A 21,744-nucleotide genomic window follows, 5' to 3' on the forward strand; every position below is an offset into this window, starting at 1 on the left:
TAGAGATACTGCTATCACCTGAGCTGGCCGCTAAAAATCAAAGTGCTACAAGTACATACCTTTAAGAAATCCTTGTGTCCAGTGAGGGTGGTTTAAAGAAGTACATCTTTTTAAACCAAAATGATGATAGTATTGCATCAATGTTGTAGCTAATGATGTGTACAACAGTGTTGCTACTTATTTAAAATGTCTGCTGCTCTCATTCTAGAACATTCCTCTTTTCAGCTTCCACACTTACAAAACTACTACAACTCTAAGGCTTTATTAGAACAAAGACTGTACAAAGGATTATGCAAATATTTAAACTTTTCACACACTGCTGAACAAACATCTTTAAAAGTACTATGGGTCAACAAAATAAGAACGACTTTCGTTGTACCTCAATATTCCCCACAGTCACAACTGTATATAGCATTAACTGTAACTATTGGCACACCAGAGAAAATTAAATAGTGACAAAATCTCAGTTTTAAGATCTGTTTTCAAAAAAGCAGCTCTGTTAATGTTTTGCGTGTTCGATGCTCTCCTACACTATACTTGAAGATCCATATTTTAATTACGTCAGCTACCTTTACAAAAGGCAAACACTGACAAGCTAAATAGTTGGCTTTGCTGAAAAAAATGTTATTCCACTGCCTAATTTTATAAACCATTGTGCTATGTTTATGTCTTAACGTTTTCATAAGAAGGGAGAAATTCCACAATTAAGTCTGATATGTTATAGAACATTTCCTTTCATTATAAATGCAAAATAATTAAGAGAAAAATAAATAGAGATTTTTTGAAAAGGGCAGAAATGTTACAGGTGTAGACAGGTGTTATTTAACTTGAGAGACCCTTTGGAAACATCAGTCTGCAAAGCTGAAAGTCCAATATTTTCATAATCTTCTTGCATTGCACTACACTTGAAATGGTGGATTAAAACATGAAGATCTTTTTGAAAATTCTTGTTTAAGAATCCATAAAAAATGGGATTAATACAGGTTGAGAGCATTGCAATCAGATGACACAGTGTAAAGAGTACGTCGTGAGAGCAGTTCATCAATACGTCGTGGTTCCAGTCAAAAACAATATTGAATATACTAAGTGGCAACCAACAAATAGCAAAGGCCACAACAATTGATATCAACATCATATTGATACGTTTATTTTCAGTCAGTCTTGCCTCGTTTTCTCTCATTTTGTCGACTTTGTCATTTCGTTTTCTTAGGCATACAAAAATTTTCAAATAGCAGAGAAAGATGAAAAAGAGTGGGGCAAAATACTGAAATATTAATAAAGACGTTGTAAAAACTAGTCTTTCTGTTTCTGAAGGCCATGACTCAATGCAGACGTATTTGTCTTTGAAGGAGTCATTGTATCGAGATATGTTTTTAAATGGTTCATTTGTAAACTGGAAAAATATGATGAATGGAGTAGAGATTGCCAGAGAAGAAAACCAGATAATAATTATTCCCCAGTAAGCATGCAACATATTGGGCTTCCATCCACGAGGATTTACTATTAATTGGTATCGTTCAATAGCAATTAAAACAAGGGAAAATATGGACACAGACACAGATACACTTTGAATAAAGGGACTTATTTTGCACATTGCCTCTCCAAAAATCCAGTAATCCATCAACGTGTATACAACTGAAAATGGTATGCACATGATGCATATCAAAATATCTGATAAGGAAAGATTAGCGATTAGAATATTTGTGACGTTGCAGGCTTCCTTTTGCTTCTTAATGATTAAAATCAAACAGATATTACCCAAAAGGCCCACTATTGTCACTATGCTATATGCAACAATCATTATAAAGATAGCAGGGATAGACGGATGGCATGCATCAAAATCTGAAAAATCGGGCGTCTTGCTCTCAGACACATTAGTTCTTGTTACGTTCACAAGGGTATCATTAACTCTGTGCAAAATCTGTGCCATTGTGCCGGTGTTCTGAATGCAGTAAAATCAATTATCATAAGTTCAATAATATATCCCAACTCTTTACTGAAACATGACATTAATATGTGATTGGGTCATCATTTCTCGTGATCCAAAAACGTTCTCCATTATGTATTATCCAAAGATTTCATATGGAGCCTTTTAAAGAGAAAAAGTTAGAATGTTAGTTTTGCTTCACGTATAAACAATACTAGCGTATCAACAATTATCACAAAACAAACGTGCTCTAACAAGACAATTATTGTTTTCACATAACTCTTGTTACTCATATATTGATTAAGTAACTGAAATGTAAAACAGTATAAACATGTGGAAAAATAAAACGTCTACACAGGGTATGTGTCTTTAACATTTAGGTGCTTATTCAAATATACTGACATATATTAAAGAAAGAACACAGAAAGCTAATACTAGTAGTGCATTACTGTCTCTTTCAGGTTAGTTATCCACCTTCAGTTTTTATTGCATACATGAAATTGGGTCAGAGGTGACAAAGGAAAGCACAGTAAAGAGAAGGGGGCAAAAGAATTATATTTACCTGCTAATAAAATCATTAGAAGTATAACTTAAAATACTCAAAGTTGTACAATAATGTTAAACATTGTGCAATTATACAGGGTTCAAAATGTTTCCAAATTAATTTAGATCATTGAATCATATTATAAAAGAATGCAGATACATACTACATTAGATGTAATTTTCATGCAAAAAATCTTATACCATAAAACTACTACACTTTTCTACAAATCTGTATAATTTTTATTGTGTTTAAGTAGGTAAGACTGCAATCTAAATTGTAGCTTGCTACAGATCCCCCACCATGCCCCAAGATTCTCACTACACCTTTCTAAACATACTGAAAAATATTAAGAAACAACCAAGCACCCTAATACTATGTGACTTCAACTACCCTGCCATTAACTGGGAAAACTACTCATGTACCAACACCTTTGCCTAACGGTTCTTGGAATTCATAAATTCCAATGCCCTGGATCAACTAATCCTAAGTCCCACCAGGGGCTCCAATATCCTAGATCTGTTCATTACCAACATGGGAAATCAATGCTCCACATCTATGGGCACCCCCCTCGTAGGTCAGGTCTGACCATAAACTAGTCACCCTTGACATCCACATCCCACCCCCACCCCCCAGTAAAGAAACCTCCATAAAAACTTCTCCAAAGCCAACTTCATGCTACTCAAGTCAGAAGTGACAAACTTCATGACACCCATGCGGACAGGAACTGAAAGTCTGACTGCTGAATCCTACACTAAGGCACTGTACAAGCACATCCATTCGTGCATGAAACGTGCCATCCCCAATAGAACCAAGATGCTCTCCTCCAAAAAAAGAAGCCAATCTGGTGGTCCTGTGCCATAAACAAGCTTTACAACAAAAGGAAAAAACTATTGCAGAAAAGAGGAAAATCCCAGGATGCAAAAAACTCCCTTACCAGCTTCAGTAAGAAGCTGAGATCCCTCATAAAATCCTCCAAAGCTAGTTATGAAAATAAAATTGCCAAAGATTCCAAAGACAAGGCATTCTATAGCTGTGTCAACAATCTAAATGGCAATGCTCAGATCTGCTCTGAGCTACAACAGAATGGCATTAAATATAATGATCCCAAGGATATTGGCAATATCCTGGCTGATTGATTCAGTGCAAACTTCACCCTCTTCTCACCCCCGAAAGGGCCCATCTCAATACCGAAGGATTGCCAAATTCTGGTAATAATGGCCACACAGGTAAGAAACGCACTCTCCAAAGCTAAGAATGCAGCATCCATGGGACCAGATGACTTCTCAGGCTGTGTACTACATGAACTACAAAATGAACTGGCTCCTCACCTAAGTGTCATGTTTAATCATAGCCTTACCTCAGGCTTCATGCCCACTGAGTGGTGCACAGCTACAGTTATCCCACTCCACAAGGGGGGATCCACTTTGGATCCTGGGAACTACTGCCCCATCAGTCTGATGAGTCTGATCTGCAAGGCCATGGAACGCATTATCATGGAACTTATAAGCAAAGGCACTGGCAACCTTCAAACACTGGATCCCACGCAGTTTGGGTTCGTGAAGGGCTGATCTTGTCTCCTGAACCTGATTGCCTTCTTCGAATCAGTCTCCAGAGATGTGGACAAGCATAAGGTGGTCCACACAGCCTATCTGGACCTCGGCAAGGCCTTCGACACCATCCCCCACTCTGGAATCACAGATAAACTTACTAAGCTGGGCATTAATCCCTATGTCACTCAATGGATTGCCGACTGGCTTACTGACAGAACCCACACTATAAAAGTAGCCGACTCCAAATTCATCTCCAGACAAGTGACAAGTGGAGCACCTCAGGGTTCAGTCCTGGGACCGCTTTTGCTTGGCATCTATTTCTCTGAAGTGCAGGCCAAAACTAAGGTACTCTGGCTAACAAAGTTCACAGATGACTGCAAACTGGGAGCCATTATTGAATCCCCAAATGATGTGGATACTCTACAAAAGGGCCTTACAGAAATAGATGCTTGGTGCCAGAGCCATGGGCTCAAGCTCAATGCCAAGAAATGTACAGTTATCCCCTTTGGGAAAAAACATGTACCCATGAATTACCACATAGGTGGCAGTACACTAAACACCAAAAGTGTGATAAGAGACTTAGGGACACAGGTGGACAGTGGTCTCACCTTCGATAACCACATCACCATAACAGTCAGGAAATCCTTCTATGTGGCACACCTCATCACTAAGGGCTTTTCATCCAGAAAAAAGGAGGCCATTGTCCCACTGTTCTCATCCCTCATTAGACCCTTTATAGAATACAATGTCCTGTTTGGTATGTGCCTCTCAAGACATCTGCAACAAATGGAAAGGCCACAGAAATACCTCACTAAAAGAATCACAAGCCTAAAGCAGATGCCCTATGATGACCGCTTAAAAAAACTCCACCTATACTCTGTTGCATATCGTCTACTCAGAGGCAATCTCTGCTTAACATACAAGGCCATGTCAAACCCAGAGCTGTTGGACATGCTACACTTAAAGAAATCCCAATCCCTCAGAGACACACTCTCCAGGGATGTAAACCTTGTCATCACAATGAAAAAAAATATGCTGGAGGGATAGACTCTGGAATAGACTGCCCATACATGTCAAGCAGAGCACCTCTTTGGCCCTCTTCAAAAGGAACCTTGATGACTGGATGGGAGAAGAAAATTCAACCCAGGGATCACATCAGTGGCCCTGCTAGACAGGGGTCCAAGGAAGTAAATACACTGGGAAGAAATAGCCAGGGAATTGTTATGGCTAGGCTTGTATAGGCTCTAGGGCCGATAGCCTAGTACCAACCTATGAACCAAAGTATATGATTTAGTACCATTTTATATGTCCTGTGATAATTTCTTTCAGAACTTAAATCATATCTAGCTGGTTTCTCAGTAGTAGCACTAAAATCTGAACCTCTGTGACTAGTACTTGCTCTAGAATCTGCTGTAAAGCACTAGGAAGCCTTAAACTGATATAAGCTCTCAGCTCTCCTTGTTAATAAGGAGAAATTAATTGTAGGCACTAAACAGCCTATAATTGCAAAGTACCTTGCAAAGGTAAGGGAAAACAGCTTTTGTACTTTACATAAAAAGCAACTAAACAGGCATGTCCAAGGGTCAGCATCCGGTGATTTCTCCTGTCCACCTGGTAAATCTGGGCATACTGGGGCAATGCAGGAACTGCCTCATGTACACAGACAACCCTCTCCTCTTACCACCCAACACTACAACCTGCAAGAGATGCACTTACATAGCCAAACTGGAAGCAAAGCTTTCTCCAGCCAAGATTGTGCCAGACATTCAAGAGGAGAAGGTTAACACCTGCACTACACCTCAAGCAACACATAGCCCTTCAAAACCCACACCATCAACACCCACACATAACAACACTAAACCCACATATGCAGAGGCCCTTAACATTAACCTGCCCAAGCAACAAGGGCCTCCGAAGCTGAAATGCAAACAAACACCAGTCACAACCAAAGTGACACATAGCTCAAAACACCACTGTGTCACCCAACAACAGCCCCTAAGGCAAGACAACGTACCCAACACTTTAGTCATAGGTGACTCTATAGTCAGGCACACTGATGTCTCACTCACCAGGCTGAACAAGGAGAAAATTACAGTCAGCTGCCTATCGGGTGCCAGGATCTACCACATAACACATGCACTCAAGGCACTCCACAACAAGTACAAATATGACTCTGTCATTGTCCAAGTGGGAGTGAATGACTTGAGTTGTACCTCCCTGGCCTACATGAAAAGAGACATAGAAAAGGTCTCAGATCATGCGGCCCAAGCAGGTATGACCCTAGCCCTGAGTAGCATCCTGCCTTCGCCCAAAATGATAACACAGTATAAGGACAAAATGACTGACACCAATAATTGGCTAAACTTCTGGTGTCATTCAAAGGGGATCCAGTATCTGTCTGCCTGGGACCACATGGTCGACAGACCATGATGCTTTGCCAGAGATGGCCTGCACCTGTCACTCCTGGGATTCCAGATACTGGCTAAGGCTCTTGCCACCCCTATAGTGCCTTTTTAGGCAAGGTTCAAATGACAAATTTACCACCGTAACAGGAACAAGCAAGCAAAAACTGAGGGCAATGCTACTCAATGCTAGAAGTCTAAATCTCAAAATGCACTCCCTCGAGGCATTTCTTAAAATGGAGAACATCGATATCTGTGCAGTGACTGAGACCTGGTTCAAGGCTCCAGAATGCACCCCTGCATTACCAGGCTATAACACATACCACACGTTTTGGCCATCTAACCTGGATCAGAACACCAAAGGCAGAGGTGTGTCCATATTCATTAAGTATATCCACACCTCCAGACTAGTTGCTCAGCATACTGCATCTGAGGTTATCCAAGTACAACTAACTCTGGGCAAAACTGCAATCCAAATTGTAGCTTGCTACAGATCCCCCATCATGCCCCAGGATTCCCACTCCTCTTTTCTTGATATACTGGAAAATATTAGGGTTCAACCAAACACCCTAATAATGGGCGATTTCAACTACCCCACCATTAACTGGGAAAGCTACTCATGTACCAACTCCTTCGCTCAACGCTTTCTGGAATTCATAAATTCCAATGCCCTGGATCAACTTATCCACAGCCCCACCAGGGGCAACAATATTCAAGACCTAGCCATTATTAACATGAGTGACCTGTGTTCCACACCTGAAGTCAACTCCTCATTGGTCAGACCTGACCATAAGCTAATCACCCTAGATATCCACATCCCACCCCCACCCCTCATTAAGGAAACCACAGTAAAAAAATTCTCCAAAGCCAACTTCATGCTTCTTAAGACAGAAGTGGCAAACTTCATGACACCCATGCAGATGGACAATACAGTTATGACTGCTGAATCCTACACAAATGCACTCTATAAGCACTTACACGAGTGAATGGATCGTGCTATTCCAAACGAAGCCAAGATAATATCCTCCAAAAAAGGAAGGCAATCTGGTGGTCCCCTGCCATAAATAAACTCTACAGCAGAAGGAAGAAACTGTTGCAAAAGAGAGCAAAATCCCATGAGTGGAGGAGCTCCCTGGTCAGCTTCAGTAAGAAACTAAGATCCCTTATAAGATCCTCCAAAGCTAGCTAAGAAAACAAAATCATCACTGATTCTAAGGGCAACCACAAAGTATTCTATAGCTATGTCAGGAATCTCAATGGCAACACCCAGATCTGCTCTGAGTTACAGCACAACGGCATGAAAATTACAGAACCAACTGATAATGCCAACATCCTAGCAAATAGGTTCAGTGTTAACTTTACCACAATCTCACCCCCTAAAGGGCCCATATCTATACAGGAAGAATGCAAAGTCTCTGTAATCACAATTACACAGGTAAAAGCTGCACTCTCTAAAGCCAAAAACACAGCAGCCATGGGACCAGACAACATCCCAGGGTGCGTTTTACACGAACTTCAGAATGAACTGGCTCCCCACCTAAGCACCATGTTCAATCATAGCCTCACATAAATTCATAGGTTCATAGGTTCATACTAGGCTATCTGCCCTAGGTCATTTATAAGCCTAGCCAGAGTGTGTTTGGCTTTCGCCACCCATTTTAAATTAATGTTGCTATGCCCTTTTTCGAGGTTAGCATAATGTGCCTCTGTCTAACAGTGACACAGAAGTGATACCCGGGGTAAACCTACGATCTCCCATCCACTCATCAAGATTCCTCTTAAAGAGAGTCAATGAGGGACTCTGCCTAACCTGGACTGGGATTTTATTCCAGAGTGAAGGGAGCCTCTGGGTTATGAATCTGTCCCTCCAGCATGTCCTATTTATTTCAGTGCTGAGGTTCAAGTCTCTCGAGCGTGTAGCTCGATGGGATTTGGATTTTCTGAGGTGCAGCATGTCCATTAATTCCAGGTTGGACATGGCTTTATACATCAGGCACAGATCGCCTCTGAGCAGGCGGTATGCCACTGAGTAGAGCTGGAGTTTCTTTAACCGGGCAGCATATGGCATCTGTTTGAGCCCTTTGATCCTCTTGGTGAGGTACTTTTGGGGTCTTTCCTGTTGCTGCAGGTGTCTGGTAAGGTACATCCCAAAAGGGGCATTGTACTCAATTATGGGCCTGATGAGGGATGAGTAAAGAGGCACGATGACCTCCCCTGATCTAGATGTGAATCCAATCATGCTTAGGTGGGCTATATAAAATGTTTTTCTAACCACTTTGGCCACGTGGTTGTCAAATGAGAGATTGCTATCAACTTGGGTCCCCAGGTCCCTAATTACTTCTTCTGTACTTAATGGATTACCACCTATGTGGTAATTTGTGGGCACTTTGTTTTTGCCAAAGGGGATGACTATACACTTTTTGGCATTTAGCTTGTACCCACTGAATGGCACACAGCAACAGTTATCCCACTCCACAAAGGAGGAGCCACCACTGATCCCAGGGACTATTAGCCTGATGAGCCTGATGTAAGGACATGGAATGTATCATCATAGAACTCATAAACAAAGACATTGGTAACCTCCAAATTCTGGACCCCACCCAGTTCTGCTTTGTGAAAGGCAGATCATGACTCCTGAACCAGATCAACTTCTTTGATGCAATCACCAAAGCTGTAGATGAGGGTAAGGTGGTTCACACAGCCTATCTTGACCTCGCCAAGGCTTTCAATACCATCCCCCATTCTGGAATTATAGATAAACTCACTAAACTAGGTATAAATCCTTACATCACAAGATGGGTTGCCAACTGGCTCACTGACAGAACCCACACTGGAAAAGTTGCAGACTCCAAATCTGACTTCAAACCAGTGACAAGTGACGTACCACAGGGTTCAGTCCTGGGACCTCTCCTGTTTGGTATCTGGGTCTATATTAAATCATCGAATGCTTAGAAAAGTGAACGATGATTTACTGACCCCATGTAAGCAAAAGCTTACAAACTTGAATGCTTAGAACAGCAATTTTTTTTTTCCAAAGGAAAAAAAATCATTCCAAAAAAAAAATACACTTAAAATATAACATAAAGTGGGTGAATTCACCCCCACCCCCCCCTATTTATACTATATACCAACTTCGAGATCACACCACAGTGACAAAAATGGCAAAGTAATGGATGCGGCCAAGCAATTTCTTTCCCAGGGAAAGAATTTGCTTTTATGCCGCTTCATCATTTTGCCTTTTCGTCTTTTCAAGTTCGACCAAGATGCATTCGAAAGAATGCATCTTCGGTCATCTAATAGGAACCCTGCTATATACTTCTCTAAAGTACAGGCTAACACAGAAGACCTTTGGCTAATGAAGTTCACAGATGACTGCAAACTAGGAGCCATAGTCGAGTCCTTAAATGATGTGGACATCCTACAGTAAGGCCTCACTGAGACAGATGCCTGGTGTCAGAGCCATGGTCTCAAGCTCAATTCCAAAAAGTGCACTGTCATCCCCTTTGGTAAAAACCCTGTACCCATGAACTACTACATAGATGGCAGTCTACTTAACGCTGAATGTGTGATAAGAGACCTTGGGACCCATGTGGACAGTAGTTTCTCCTTTGATAATTACATCACCACAGTAGTCAGGATATCCTTCTATGTGGCACACCTCATCACAAAAGTGTTCTCATCCAGGAAAAAAGAGGTCATTGTTCCCCTCTACTTGACACTCATCACACCCACTATAGAGTACAACACCCCTTTTGGAATGTACCTCACAAGACATATGCAGCAGCTGGAAAGGACACAGAAGTACCTCACAAATAGGATTACTGGCCTCAAACATATGCCCTACGCTAACCATCTCAAAAAACTCCAGCTTTACTCCGTAGCATATGGCCTACTCCGAGGTGATCTCTGCCTAACATATAAAGCTATGTCAAACCCAGAGTTGTTGGACATGCTGCACCTAAAGAAATCCTAATCCCTTCAAGCTACAGGCTCTAGGGACCTAAACCTTGTCACCACAATAAACAGGACATGCTGGAGGGATAGATTCCAGTCCCAGAGACTTCCCATACTCTGGAACAAGTGACCCATCTATGTCAAGCAAAGTTCCTCATTAGCACTCTTCAAGAAAAATCTTAATGAGTGGATGGGAAATAGGATATACACCCCGGTGATCACATCTGTGGCTCTGCTCGACAGAGGCACAGGAAAATAACTTTCTTGGGTGGCATAAGCCTGGGAACCCTGTTGGCTAGGATTACTTAGACCCTTGGGCCAATAGCCTAGTACCTACCTATGAATCTATGAACCTATAAGATTCACTCTTCTCCTGCATTTCCAATCTTATTTGTATCTGAAGTCGAAATTTTGAGTGCTGACATTTCAACAGGGAGAGTAGGGTCTATATTATAAACATAAAAGCTCAAAATAGAGACTACATCTACATCGACACATAAAAGTTGAAGTACAAAAAGAGCAAAATGTATAATCAGCGAAAATGAAAACGCCGAACGTATTTGCTTGGCCAGCAGGGCAATCATGGGGATGAGGAAATATATCCTTTTCCCCACTGTAGTGCAGTCGGAATTGGTGTACTTAAGTAAGGGGTGTGGGGGTTGCAGGGGGCTTGCCCCCCCCCTGCAAAAATGTGTTGATTTAATTTTATTTAGTTAGTTTGAGCTTACCTGCATGGCGCTGTTGTTGAAATACATTCTGTGTTTTCATTTTCGCCGATTATGTATTTCGCTCTTTTTGTACATTGACCTTTATGTGTCAATATAGATGTATTCGTTGTTTACAGGTTTCATTTTTATATAGACCCAGAGATGGCCAATTTTCACTTGTGGTACATTTCCTGTTTGTTCACCATCAGTGATGCCCTCTTTGGTCTTTTTCCACATCTATGTAACTATGGAGTTGGTATATTTAAGTAATAGGGTGTGAGTGTCAAACCACCCACTTGGCAGGGGTTCATGGGGACTTCATCTCTGTAGAAGCCTATTTTTAAAATATCCACAGTATGGATTTTGTTCCAAACACAGCACTACAACTGCACTAATATCCTTCATTAATACTGTATCACTGTCCCGTTACAATAATAAACTAGTCTCATGTCTGTTCCTCGACCTGTCCAAAGCCTTTGACACTGTCTCCCATCTCCTCCTCCTAGACAAACTCTCTCACCTAAGATTCTCTCCTGCACCATATCCTGGATTTCCAGCTATCTCTCTAACTTCCAACAAGCTGTTAAATGACACTCTGCTCTTTCTCCCCCCCCCCAAGCGTCCTAATGGGTGTCCCCCAAGGATCCATACTGGGGCCACTGCTCTTCAATATTTTCACCAACCTACTTTACACTTCTTGTCCCAACTCCTCACTTGTACAATATGCTGATGATTCTACAGTCATCACCATTGCTGACAATCCACCTGACCTCCACTGTACTACCCAAGCATCAATCAACACCATAGAGACATGGCTTTGTGACAACAAATTCATTCTCAACTTTAAGAAAACTAAGCTCCTACTCTTCCTCCCAAAAAAACTCATCAATCTCAAAACAACATTTTCCAATCTATCTAGCAATAACAGTGTCATTACCTCTGACCCTAGCACTAAACTGCTAGGAGTCATAATAGATGATCAGCTTAAATTTGATCTCCATATCAACACCTCTATCAAAAAGACTCACCAGAAACTCGGACTCCTTTACCGAAACAAAAGACATTTAATCAACTCAGCCAGAATAACTCTCCCATGCATTTATTCTTCCCACCTTCCTTTATAGCTCTCAATTATACACAAATCTTAACACCACACTCATAACCAGGCTTGAAACTACATATAATAAAGTTGCCAGATTTGCTGCAAACCAAACCTACAAATCACACCATTGCCTATCTCTTAAACAGTTGCAGTGGCTTGAATTCCCTCATTTGCTGCTACTACAGCAACTGTTAATTATCCACTCCATCCTCTATCTACCAACTTTCTGCCCTAGCCTTCAGTCAATTATAACTAAATATTCCCCAACCAGGACATTACGTAGCTCAGGCCAAGACTTCCTACAGATCTATAAACCCAAAACCAAATCAGGTTGTTTACTTTATAACTATAACCCTGCTACAACTTGGAACCAACTACCCCTAGAAATTAGGTCCCTTAACCAAACAGAACATTTCAAACTAGCCACTCAGGAATATCTAATAAATAAATGGTCCTGCCACTGTAGTCATCCTCCCTAAAACTACCTAACCCTAGCTTGTATCTCATCCCTCCTTTCTCTTCCACTGTCTGTCTTAATATCCATTTACCTCTCTGTCTCATTGCTTAACTTCTACATTACCTTACTACTCCATCTGTACCTATACTGTACATAACTACTTAGAAATAATGAACACTGTTTTCCCTACATTGACATTGTACCTAAGTTTTTGTTGTAAAAATTCTGACATTGTTCAATACTGCTTTTCTGTATTATTTGTTGTAAATGCTTTTTGCAGTTTGATCTCTAACATTTGTACCCATCTGTTTTCTGTAAAAGTTTATTGTAAAATGTTATTTCTCTAGTTGTTTTAGCTGCCAGTGCAATTTTCTTGCTGACTGTATGTAAAATGTTAATACTGATTGCGGAGCTTTTCTCCTCAGATCTCCACTGAAAACGAGCTAATGCTCAGCTGGACTAACCCGGTTAACAAATGTAAAATAAATAATAAATTAAATTAAATATTTTAATTGCATGTTTTCAACTAACTGCAATTAGATAAAATGTCTGGCATTCACAGTCAGCTTGCAAAGTATACAATGTGGGTTCAGACTGTTTTGCATACTTTGCACGACTATTCTGATTGATAGACCCATCACATTGCCGAGAAGCACCACTGTGAACTTTAGAAAGTAAGGTTTGGAGTGCGACATGGTAATGTGTTAGTCTGTGGAAGGGGTCTATGTAAATGATCATCCTGGCATACAACCTAGTTAGATACCTTGAGTTGTATGGGATTCATAGACGCTTGTCTTATGCTAGTGTGGGCAGACCGTAGACCAAAACTATAAGGGTGCACGGCATTTTTGCAGTGCACACCTATGTGTTTTAATGCTTGGAACCTCTACAAGGTGAATTAGAGCCTCTTCTTTCTCCCTGCACAGGCAACCAAAGTAAGCACAATTGTCCTGAAATTGTCCTTTAAAACGATGAAACAAATCATCGGCATTCAGAATCGTCAATTAGCTGAAACACCTGATGTTCATAGGTTCATAGGTTCATACTAGGCTATCTGCTCTGGGGCAATTATAAGCCTAGCCCGATTCTGTATGGCTTACACCACCCCTTGATTTGAGTATACTGTGCCCTTTTTAAGGTTTAGTTTACTGTGCCTCTGTCTAATAGTGACACGGGAGTAATCCCTGGGACAAACCTATGATCCCCCATCCACCTATCGAGATTCTTCTTGAAGAGATTCACTGAGGTGCTCTGCCTCACATGAACTGGAATTCTATTCCAGAGCGAAGGGAGCCTCTGGGTTATGAACCTGTCCCTCCAGCAAGTTCTATTTATTTCTGTGCTGAGGTTCAAGTCCCTCGAGCGTGTGGCTCTAAGAGATTTAGATTTACTGAGGTGGAGCATGTCCATTAATTCTGGATTTGACATAGCTTTGTATGTCAGGCATAGATCGCCTCGAAGTAGGTGGTATGCAACTGAGTAGAGCTGGAGTTTTTTTAACCGAGCAGCATATGGCATCTGTTTGAGATCCTTGATCCTCTTGGTGAGATAGTTTTGGGGTCTCTCTAATTGCTGCAGGTGTCGGGTAAGGTACATCCCAAAAGGGGCATTGTATTCTATGATTGGCCTGATGAGGGATGAATAAAGGGGCACGATTACCTCTCTTGATCTAGATGTGAAACCCTTCGTGATGAGGTGGGCTATGTAGAAGGTCTTTCTAACCACTTTGGCAATGTGGTTTTCAAAGGAGAGATTGCTATCAACTTGGGTACCCAGGTCCCTAATAACTTTCTCTGTACTTAATGGGTTTCCGCCTATGTAGTAATTTGTGGGCACATTGTTTTTGCCAAAGGGTACGACTATACATTTTTTGGTATTTAGCTTTAAACCATGGCGCTGGCACCAGTTATCTGTCTCTGTGAGACCTTTTTCCCATAAGGGTCATTTGCATATATCACATGTGCCTCTGATACAAGAGGTTTGGGAGGTCGCTCAGTGGAAGTTCTAGCTTTGCTGGAGTTTTCATTTTGTTTTTACTGTTGTTTGTGAATGAGAATGTATGGACATATGCATATGTGTCAATGTGTGCAGGAAAGGTGAGAGCACGGGGACAGGGTGTGAGTGGGTCTAAGAGAGTGTCTGTGCAGAAATGGATATTGTGTGTGTGTGTGTGTGTGTGTGTGTGTGTGTGTGTGTGTGTGTGTGTGTGTGTGTGTGTGTGTGTGTGTGTGTGTGTGTGTGTGTGTGTCTGCTTACACTGAGGGGTCATTGCCCATGTTTGGAATGTGCTCCAATGCATATTTGTTGCAGATGCACATTGGAGTGATTCATAGACTTTCAAATAGTAACACATGCAAGGGATCACAACAGTTTGTGTCTTAATATGATGTGGTGTGCCAACATTAATTTAACGTTAAAGCAAGAGACCTTTATCAACAGTCATAGATGTACAGATGACCTGTCCAGTGCAACCCAGATTGACAGGAAAAAGTAATAGCATTAAACTATCTCAGCACAATAAAGAGCTGATGCAAGTGTGAGAAAAAATGCAATTACATTTCTTTACATTCCATTTAATTGCTACATATTTAGCTATTATTAGTAAGTCCATTTTCATAAATGCATAATTATTACACCGTAGAGTTTTATTTATTTTTTTTATTGTGCCTAAAACCTCTCTGCTAATGACTTGTGAGAATTAAGCTACATTAACATACATAATGAAATTACCTGCAGTATTAAACCACGTCAAACTGATTCTGGATATTATAGTTTAAACTTGCTCTAGACATTTTGTTAGGCCTTTAAATAAATCCTTCAGATGAGAATATTAACAACCAGTCATTTTCTGCCAGAACAGTTCATGTTTCTTTAAAAATCTACTCAATTTCTTAAATGTGTTAACTAGAGAAACCCACTAAGTACAATGCAATTTTCAGGGCCAAACTGGTGGCGCTATCTGGTCAACTGACTAGCTCAGGGTCTCACATTATTTAAAAGGAGGCTAAGATAATCAAACCGCAAACTGCAAGATGAAACTAATTAGAAGCCTGTAGCCTGTGGTGTAGCACAGTTATGTATATTCATTTTCTTTCTACTAGCATTTTATTTAATCATAAATATTGCTCAGGGTGTATATACAGCTAACAGACAGCAGACCTATTCAGTTTGTCGCTAACTATACCATAAGCGTATTTTTATCTCATTTCATATTGCATTTCCTGCTTATATTATACTAACTTACCTTTAATGTCTCTATAAACTGGCTAACATTTGTCTATTAAATCATTGTCATATCTTTGCCATATAACGTGTATCTATTCTTAGCCAATATTTTCATATTATGTCTTTGTGTAATGATTTAAGCTGTAGCTGTTTTTGTGTTATTTTTAAAGACTGTAAAATTCTTCTTCTTCTTAAAATATTTTGTAAAACTTTGTAACTTTTCTTCCTGGCCTCTGCTGAAAACCAGTTGGAGTGTCCCAGTAATCAAATAAATAAAATGAATATAAGGCAGCAGAGAACAACAGCAGATATTTATATAAGTTGGTGATAGCAAATATTTGTCATATTTGATAAAAATGAAGTGAACTGTTTGTTACATACTAATGGTTGAACATTTCCTTTAGAAATGACTACTAGATAGGCAGTCCCATCTGGAATGACTCATTTCTGCTGTCTTTGTGTTATGCAGCAGTATGCAGAAATTCCCTGGGGTTCAAGCATCAAAATTAAACATATGATTTTCCATATTTATGTGCAACACTGTCAGGCTTTCCCTTGTTCCTGCCAACAAATGTTGTTTGGCTTAAATATGCACTTTGATGTGATGGTTATTGTGCTTTATCAAATGTAGGTTTTATGACCACATCATGCTCTGATAAGTAAGCATTAAGAGTAGATAGAATGGAAACTCTCTCACCTTAGCATATTCCAGACTGTATAATGCATCTGTGGCATCATATGTTGGATGGGTATAAACAAAGCACTGGGACCCGTAGTATACCTTATTGGTTCCTTTTGGTCACATGATCTGACACTATTTATAGTATTCATCTCTATAAAAATAAGCAAGACATACTACAGACATTGCCTCTAATATACTGCACTTCAAATAAATAATTTGTCCATTCACTTCTTCAAACTAAACTAGCTAGATAATATCCATTCATTGCATACATTCTTAAAGGTACAGATTTGTTCATAATATATGCACTGAAAATTAAGGTTTTAGCAATACATGACCAATAAGAGATGTACCACCATAAAGCAAAACTTATCAATATACAATAAATTACATTGTAGGCCCTATAATAAATGTGGTACGGAGCCTACAATAAATTGTATAGTAGGCCCTATACTTCCTTTATTATATATTGCTAGCTCTACTCTATATCCATACACTTTTGAAGAAAGTATCAATTCTACCTTACTTAAATCCAGTATCGGTGATGTGATTTTTGAGGTGTAAGTTTTATTTCATTTGTATTTGTTTTCTGGAGTAGACCTCTGATTCTATGGACCTTTTTCAGGCTCAGCCCAGGACAGATGTCTGGTTAAATGACATGCTCAAAGTCACACAGTTAGGCAATGCAGCCTGAAGGAATCAAACCCTGTACTTCTAGACCACAGGAAACAGCTCATTAATAGCTCTGAAATCCTTTAAACCAATTGCCAGTTGAATGAAAATCTGAATGACCAAATTAATGCCTTCCTTTAGTTTAATATAGAAAAGAGGTCAATAGCTACTGTTGTGCATATATTATATCACCATATAAACCAGCAGCAATCTCCTTAAGACACATCCAAAGAACCATCTGGCTTCTAATATTAATACCTAAGTATTAATCCTAGTTATACGTATATCTCAGTAAAGCAATGTGGTCAGTACCATGGTACTTATATCCATGTCCTACATGGGATCATATTAACATTATCTTTGAACAACGAACCCTTTACCCTACAGCCATTTAGGCTTCTTCTTGTTTTGTTTAGTGTATTTATTCCTAAATTACCCATGGGTAATGGATTCATTGAGAAATCTATGACTAAATTAGTTTTCTTAACATTCTTCAGATAATAATTTTAATCATTTGCTTGCCCTCTTTGTGACCTCTACCAATGGTCAGATTCACTGGTGTTTAATACACCACCCTTTTCTGCTGAAAAAGTGTACTGACTCCCACAGAACTGAGTGCAATGCCTTGACATATTTTTCATGGCTGGAGAGTGGGGATGGAGATGTGCACAGCTGCTGGCAATTTTTCACCCTTAATTTATCTTGAATGGGATACAGTGATGGATGTGGGTTACGCAGAGAACAGACATGGGGATATTATGTACAGCTAATCTGACAATCAGTAGACATAAAAGGGGAATAACTATTCAATCAGATAATAAAACAATTATATTTTCAATATATCAATTACACCATTAATTATGTAAACCAATTATAATACATTACATATCCACATAAATAACATTAAATAACAGTAGTAACATTATTACCATGATTCAGACCCATTGGTGCCAAAATTATACATCTCCGAATAATTTTTGTTTCCAAAACACAAATGTATGAGTTCTGTATATTAGGAGAAGTTGATTAAGAACATTATTAGATCCACTGAAGGAGGACGGTCAAAGTACCAGATGATTTGGTGAATAAATTACCACTTCACAACACATTTTTGGTCTGTTTATCAGATGAACATTTCAGGTCACTGAAGGTAGTTTTGGTGAAAATAAAATTATTAAAGTACATTTGCCAAAACTACATTTACTGATAGCAGAGTTTGCTTCTTTCTCATCTGTTGTGCGACCTTGGAGTTGGTATATATAAGTTCTTGTGATGGGATGGGGGTGTACCTCCACATGGGTGTTCCAGGGGCCTGGCCCCTGCAAAAAAACTTTCCTTGGAATGTTCGCTGAAGGCAGCTTTGGTGAACATTGTAGTTTTTACTGAAACTGCCTTTGGTGATGCAATATGAATCAGTTTGTTAGTTTGTTTACAGTAGATTAATCAGTGTTAACACTACCTATGGAAGTAATTTCCCTTAGATGTCATGCAAAGCAGTATGGTGTCTACTTTTAAAATCAGTCTTATGTTCATAGTTTCATAGGTTTACTAATGACCACCAAGGCCTTTATAAGCCGAGTTGTGCAATGCAACCCTGGTTTCTCCCCTAGTACCATTGACACCTAGATGGTGGTGTATGTTTGTAAGGAGGTAGCTGAAGGTTATCTGGGGTGAGTATGTCAGCTGGGGATTACTTTACTTACTGCCACCCTCTGTTCATCAGAGACATAGGGACCAGAGTAGCTTAGATCTGATAAAGCTTGTTTAAGGGCAAAAGTGTTAATGTATTTGATTTTCAATAAAGAAGTTTTGATTTCTGAACAAGTTATAAGTGCTTGACTACTCAAAAGTCACAATGGTTCTTTTTACCTGATTTTTTTAAGATTCTCAGCCAGTAGCTTTGTTGCTCACAAACATCAGTTTTCCCTGTGGAGTACTGTTTTTCGTTATGGGAAGGAGATGTCTTATCCCTCCTAAGACTATTGTGCCTCAGTGCAAGGATATATGCTTAATATATCTATATATATATATTGGCAATAGTCAAAATAGATGAATGGCAGACTATAGGGACAAAGCTTCAAGCTTGTCTTGGAAGCTGAAGATCTTCATTCTTGGGATATTTTTAGCTAAAAAGCTAGGAACTCTATGGTCTTTCTAGTTGAGTGATATAACTGGAAAAATTCAGGCCACAGTACAAATAATAGTTAATAAAACAGTTTGAATGCAACTGTTCTTCTAAAGGACATGTCACATAAAGTGATATCTCCAAGCTGTAGTACCTTTAATTCCCATAAACCTGATCCATCTAATTAAGTCACTCATCCTAAACTGCGATTCAGCTTATCACACAATTACTGCTGTAAACTTACTACACGTCATTGAATCCCCTCTTTCTTCTCATTGGTACCTAGTAGTTTTCCTAACCTAACAACTGCTAACCATAGCTCTACCATGTCTACTACTCCAGCTTTAATACTAGTCTTCCATTCCTTCCCAATTATATTACTCTACATATATTTGGTTTATTAGAGATTCTACATTTTTCTCATAAATGTAAACCACTGTTATTTGTATACTGTACATTGCTTTGTTGCAGTGTTCTATCCCAGTAAACAAATTTAAATAAATAAAAAATGAAAATACATACAAAACAGATGGTGTGATCCGAATAGCATAGAGGAATGTTAATGTCTTTGGACCTGGATGAAATCCCTTTTATTGCTTGGGCTACACTAGAAGCATTTCCTGACTGCTGTTGCAAGAGGGTTGTTAAAGGATAAGGAGGTGTCTACAAAGTTACAAAGTTGCCAAGATCTTGGATAATAGTATCAGCCTTCAGTGGGGTGCTGTACTGTAAACCCCTCTTGGAATTTGTTTACCAAGAGTGACAATGTTACACTTCTTTGCATTCAGTTTAAGCACATTAGTATGATATCATGGATTTATATTTTTTAGCCATTGTTAAAGTAACATGATATCTGATGATGAACAAATGACAACACCCAGCTTAAAGTCATTAATAAATTTACTTAGCTGTAGCTACGTATCTGAGTTAGTGGTTTGGAAATCTAAGAAGTATATTCCAGACAGAAGTGGTCCCAGTACTGACCCCAGAGGAATGACACGTCACCTTTTTGCTTTCTTAGGTGGTACTTGCTACTTTATCTGCATAGATTCTACCCGTCAGCCAGATTTCTATAAATCTTACAACATAAGGTCTACATTTTGGCCTCTAAGCTTATTTTCAGTTCCATCTGGGGACTGGTGTTGAAGGCCTTGGTCAGATCCAAGTACATTGTATGAGCTAGATGGCCACTACCCATAGCCTGACTGACTTTCTCAAAGAAGTTTTCTAAATTAAGTTCTAAGTTAAGTAGAAGTGATCTCCTTTTAAAAAAAAAAAAAAAAAAAAAAAACATTGTTGTGGGTCTAAAACAATATGTTTTTTGGAGCATATGATATGAGATATAATATGTTCCATGGCAAATTATGCTTGTGAATCTGATGAGTCTGTAGTTACTGAGATGTGAGATGGGATCCCATTTAACTTTATGGAGCGGCATAATAACAGCCGTTTTCCATTCCTCAGGAACATACCCTGTGGTTATGTTTAAATTAAACAGTTGTAGCAGGAGTTCAGACAGATTGCCCTGTGGTTATGTTTAAATTAAACAGTTTTAGGAAGAGTTCAGACAGATTGCCCTGTGGTTATCTTTAAATTAAACAGTTTTAGGAGGAGTTCAGACAGATTCCCCTGTGGTTATGTTTAAATTAAACAGTTTTAGGAGGAGTTCAGACAGATTGCCCTGTGGTTATGTTTAAATTAAACAGTTTTAGGAGGAGTTCAGACAGATTGCCCTGTGGTTATGTTTAAATTAAACAGTTTTAGGAGGAGTGCAGACAGATTGCCCTGTGGTTATGTTTAAATTAAACAGTTTTAGGAAGAGTTCAGACAGATTGCCCTGTGGTTATGTTTAAATTAAACAGTTTTAGGAGGAGTTCAGACAGATTGCCCTGTGGTTATGTTTAACTTATACAGTTTTAGGAGGAGTTCAGACAGATTCCCCTGTGGTTATGTTTAAATTAAACAGTTTTAGGAGGAGTTCAGACAGATTGTCCTGTGTTTATGTTTAAATTAAACAGTTTTAGGAGGAGTTCAGACAGATTGCCCTGTGGTTATGTTTAAATTAAACAGTTTTAGGAGGAGTTCAGACAGATTGCCCTGTGGTTATGTTTAAATTAAACAGTTTTAGGAGGAGTTCAGACAGATTGCCCTGTGGTTATGTTTAACTTATACAGTTTTAGGAGGGGTTCAGACAGATTCCCCTGTGGTTATGTTTAACTTATACAGTTTTAGCAGGAGTTCAGACAGATTACCCTGTGGTTATGTTTAAATTAAACAGTTTTAGGAGGAGTTCAGACAGATTGTCCTGTGGTTATGTTTAAATTAAACAGTTTTAGGAGGAGTTCAGACAGATTGCGCTGTGGTTATGTTTAAATTAAAGAGTTTTAGGAGGAGTTC

General features: G+C 39.4%; 1 protein-coding gene across 1 annotated transcript in view; it reads right to left on the minus strand.

Moving 5' to 3' along the window:
• Positions 1-246: 246 nt before the first annotated feature.
• The window catches only part of LOC122799724 (neuropeptide Y receptor type 6-like), a 604,927-nt gene continuing 583,429 nt past the window's right edge, over positions 247-21,744 (minus strand). The window contains exon 3 of the mRNA XM_044068977.1: positions 247-2,089. Within this exon, the coding sequence (XP_043924912.1) occupies positions 800-1,930 (1,131 nt within the window). The 5' untranslated portion in view covers positions 1,931-2,089 and the 3' untranslated portion in view covers positions 247-799. The remainder of the gene's footprint in view (positions 2,090-21,744) is intronic.

The sequence above is a fragment of the Protopterus annectens genome, chromosome 4.part0 (genome assembly GCF_019279795.1).
Source record: "Protopterus annectens isolate FY-2018-M chromosome 4.part0, PAN1.0, whole genome shotgun sequence".
NCBI classification, from domain to species: Eukaryota; Metazoa; Chordata; order Ceratodontiformes; family Protopteridae; genus Protopterus; species Protopterus annectens.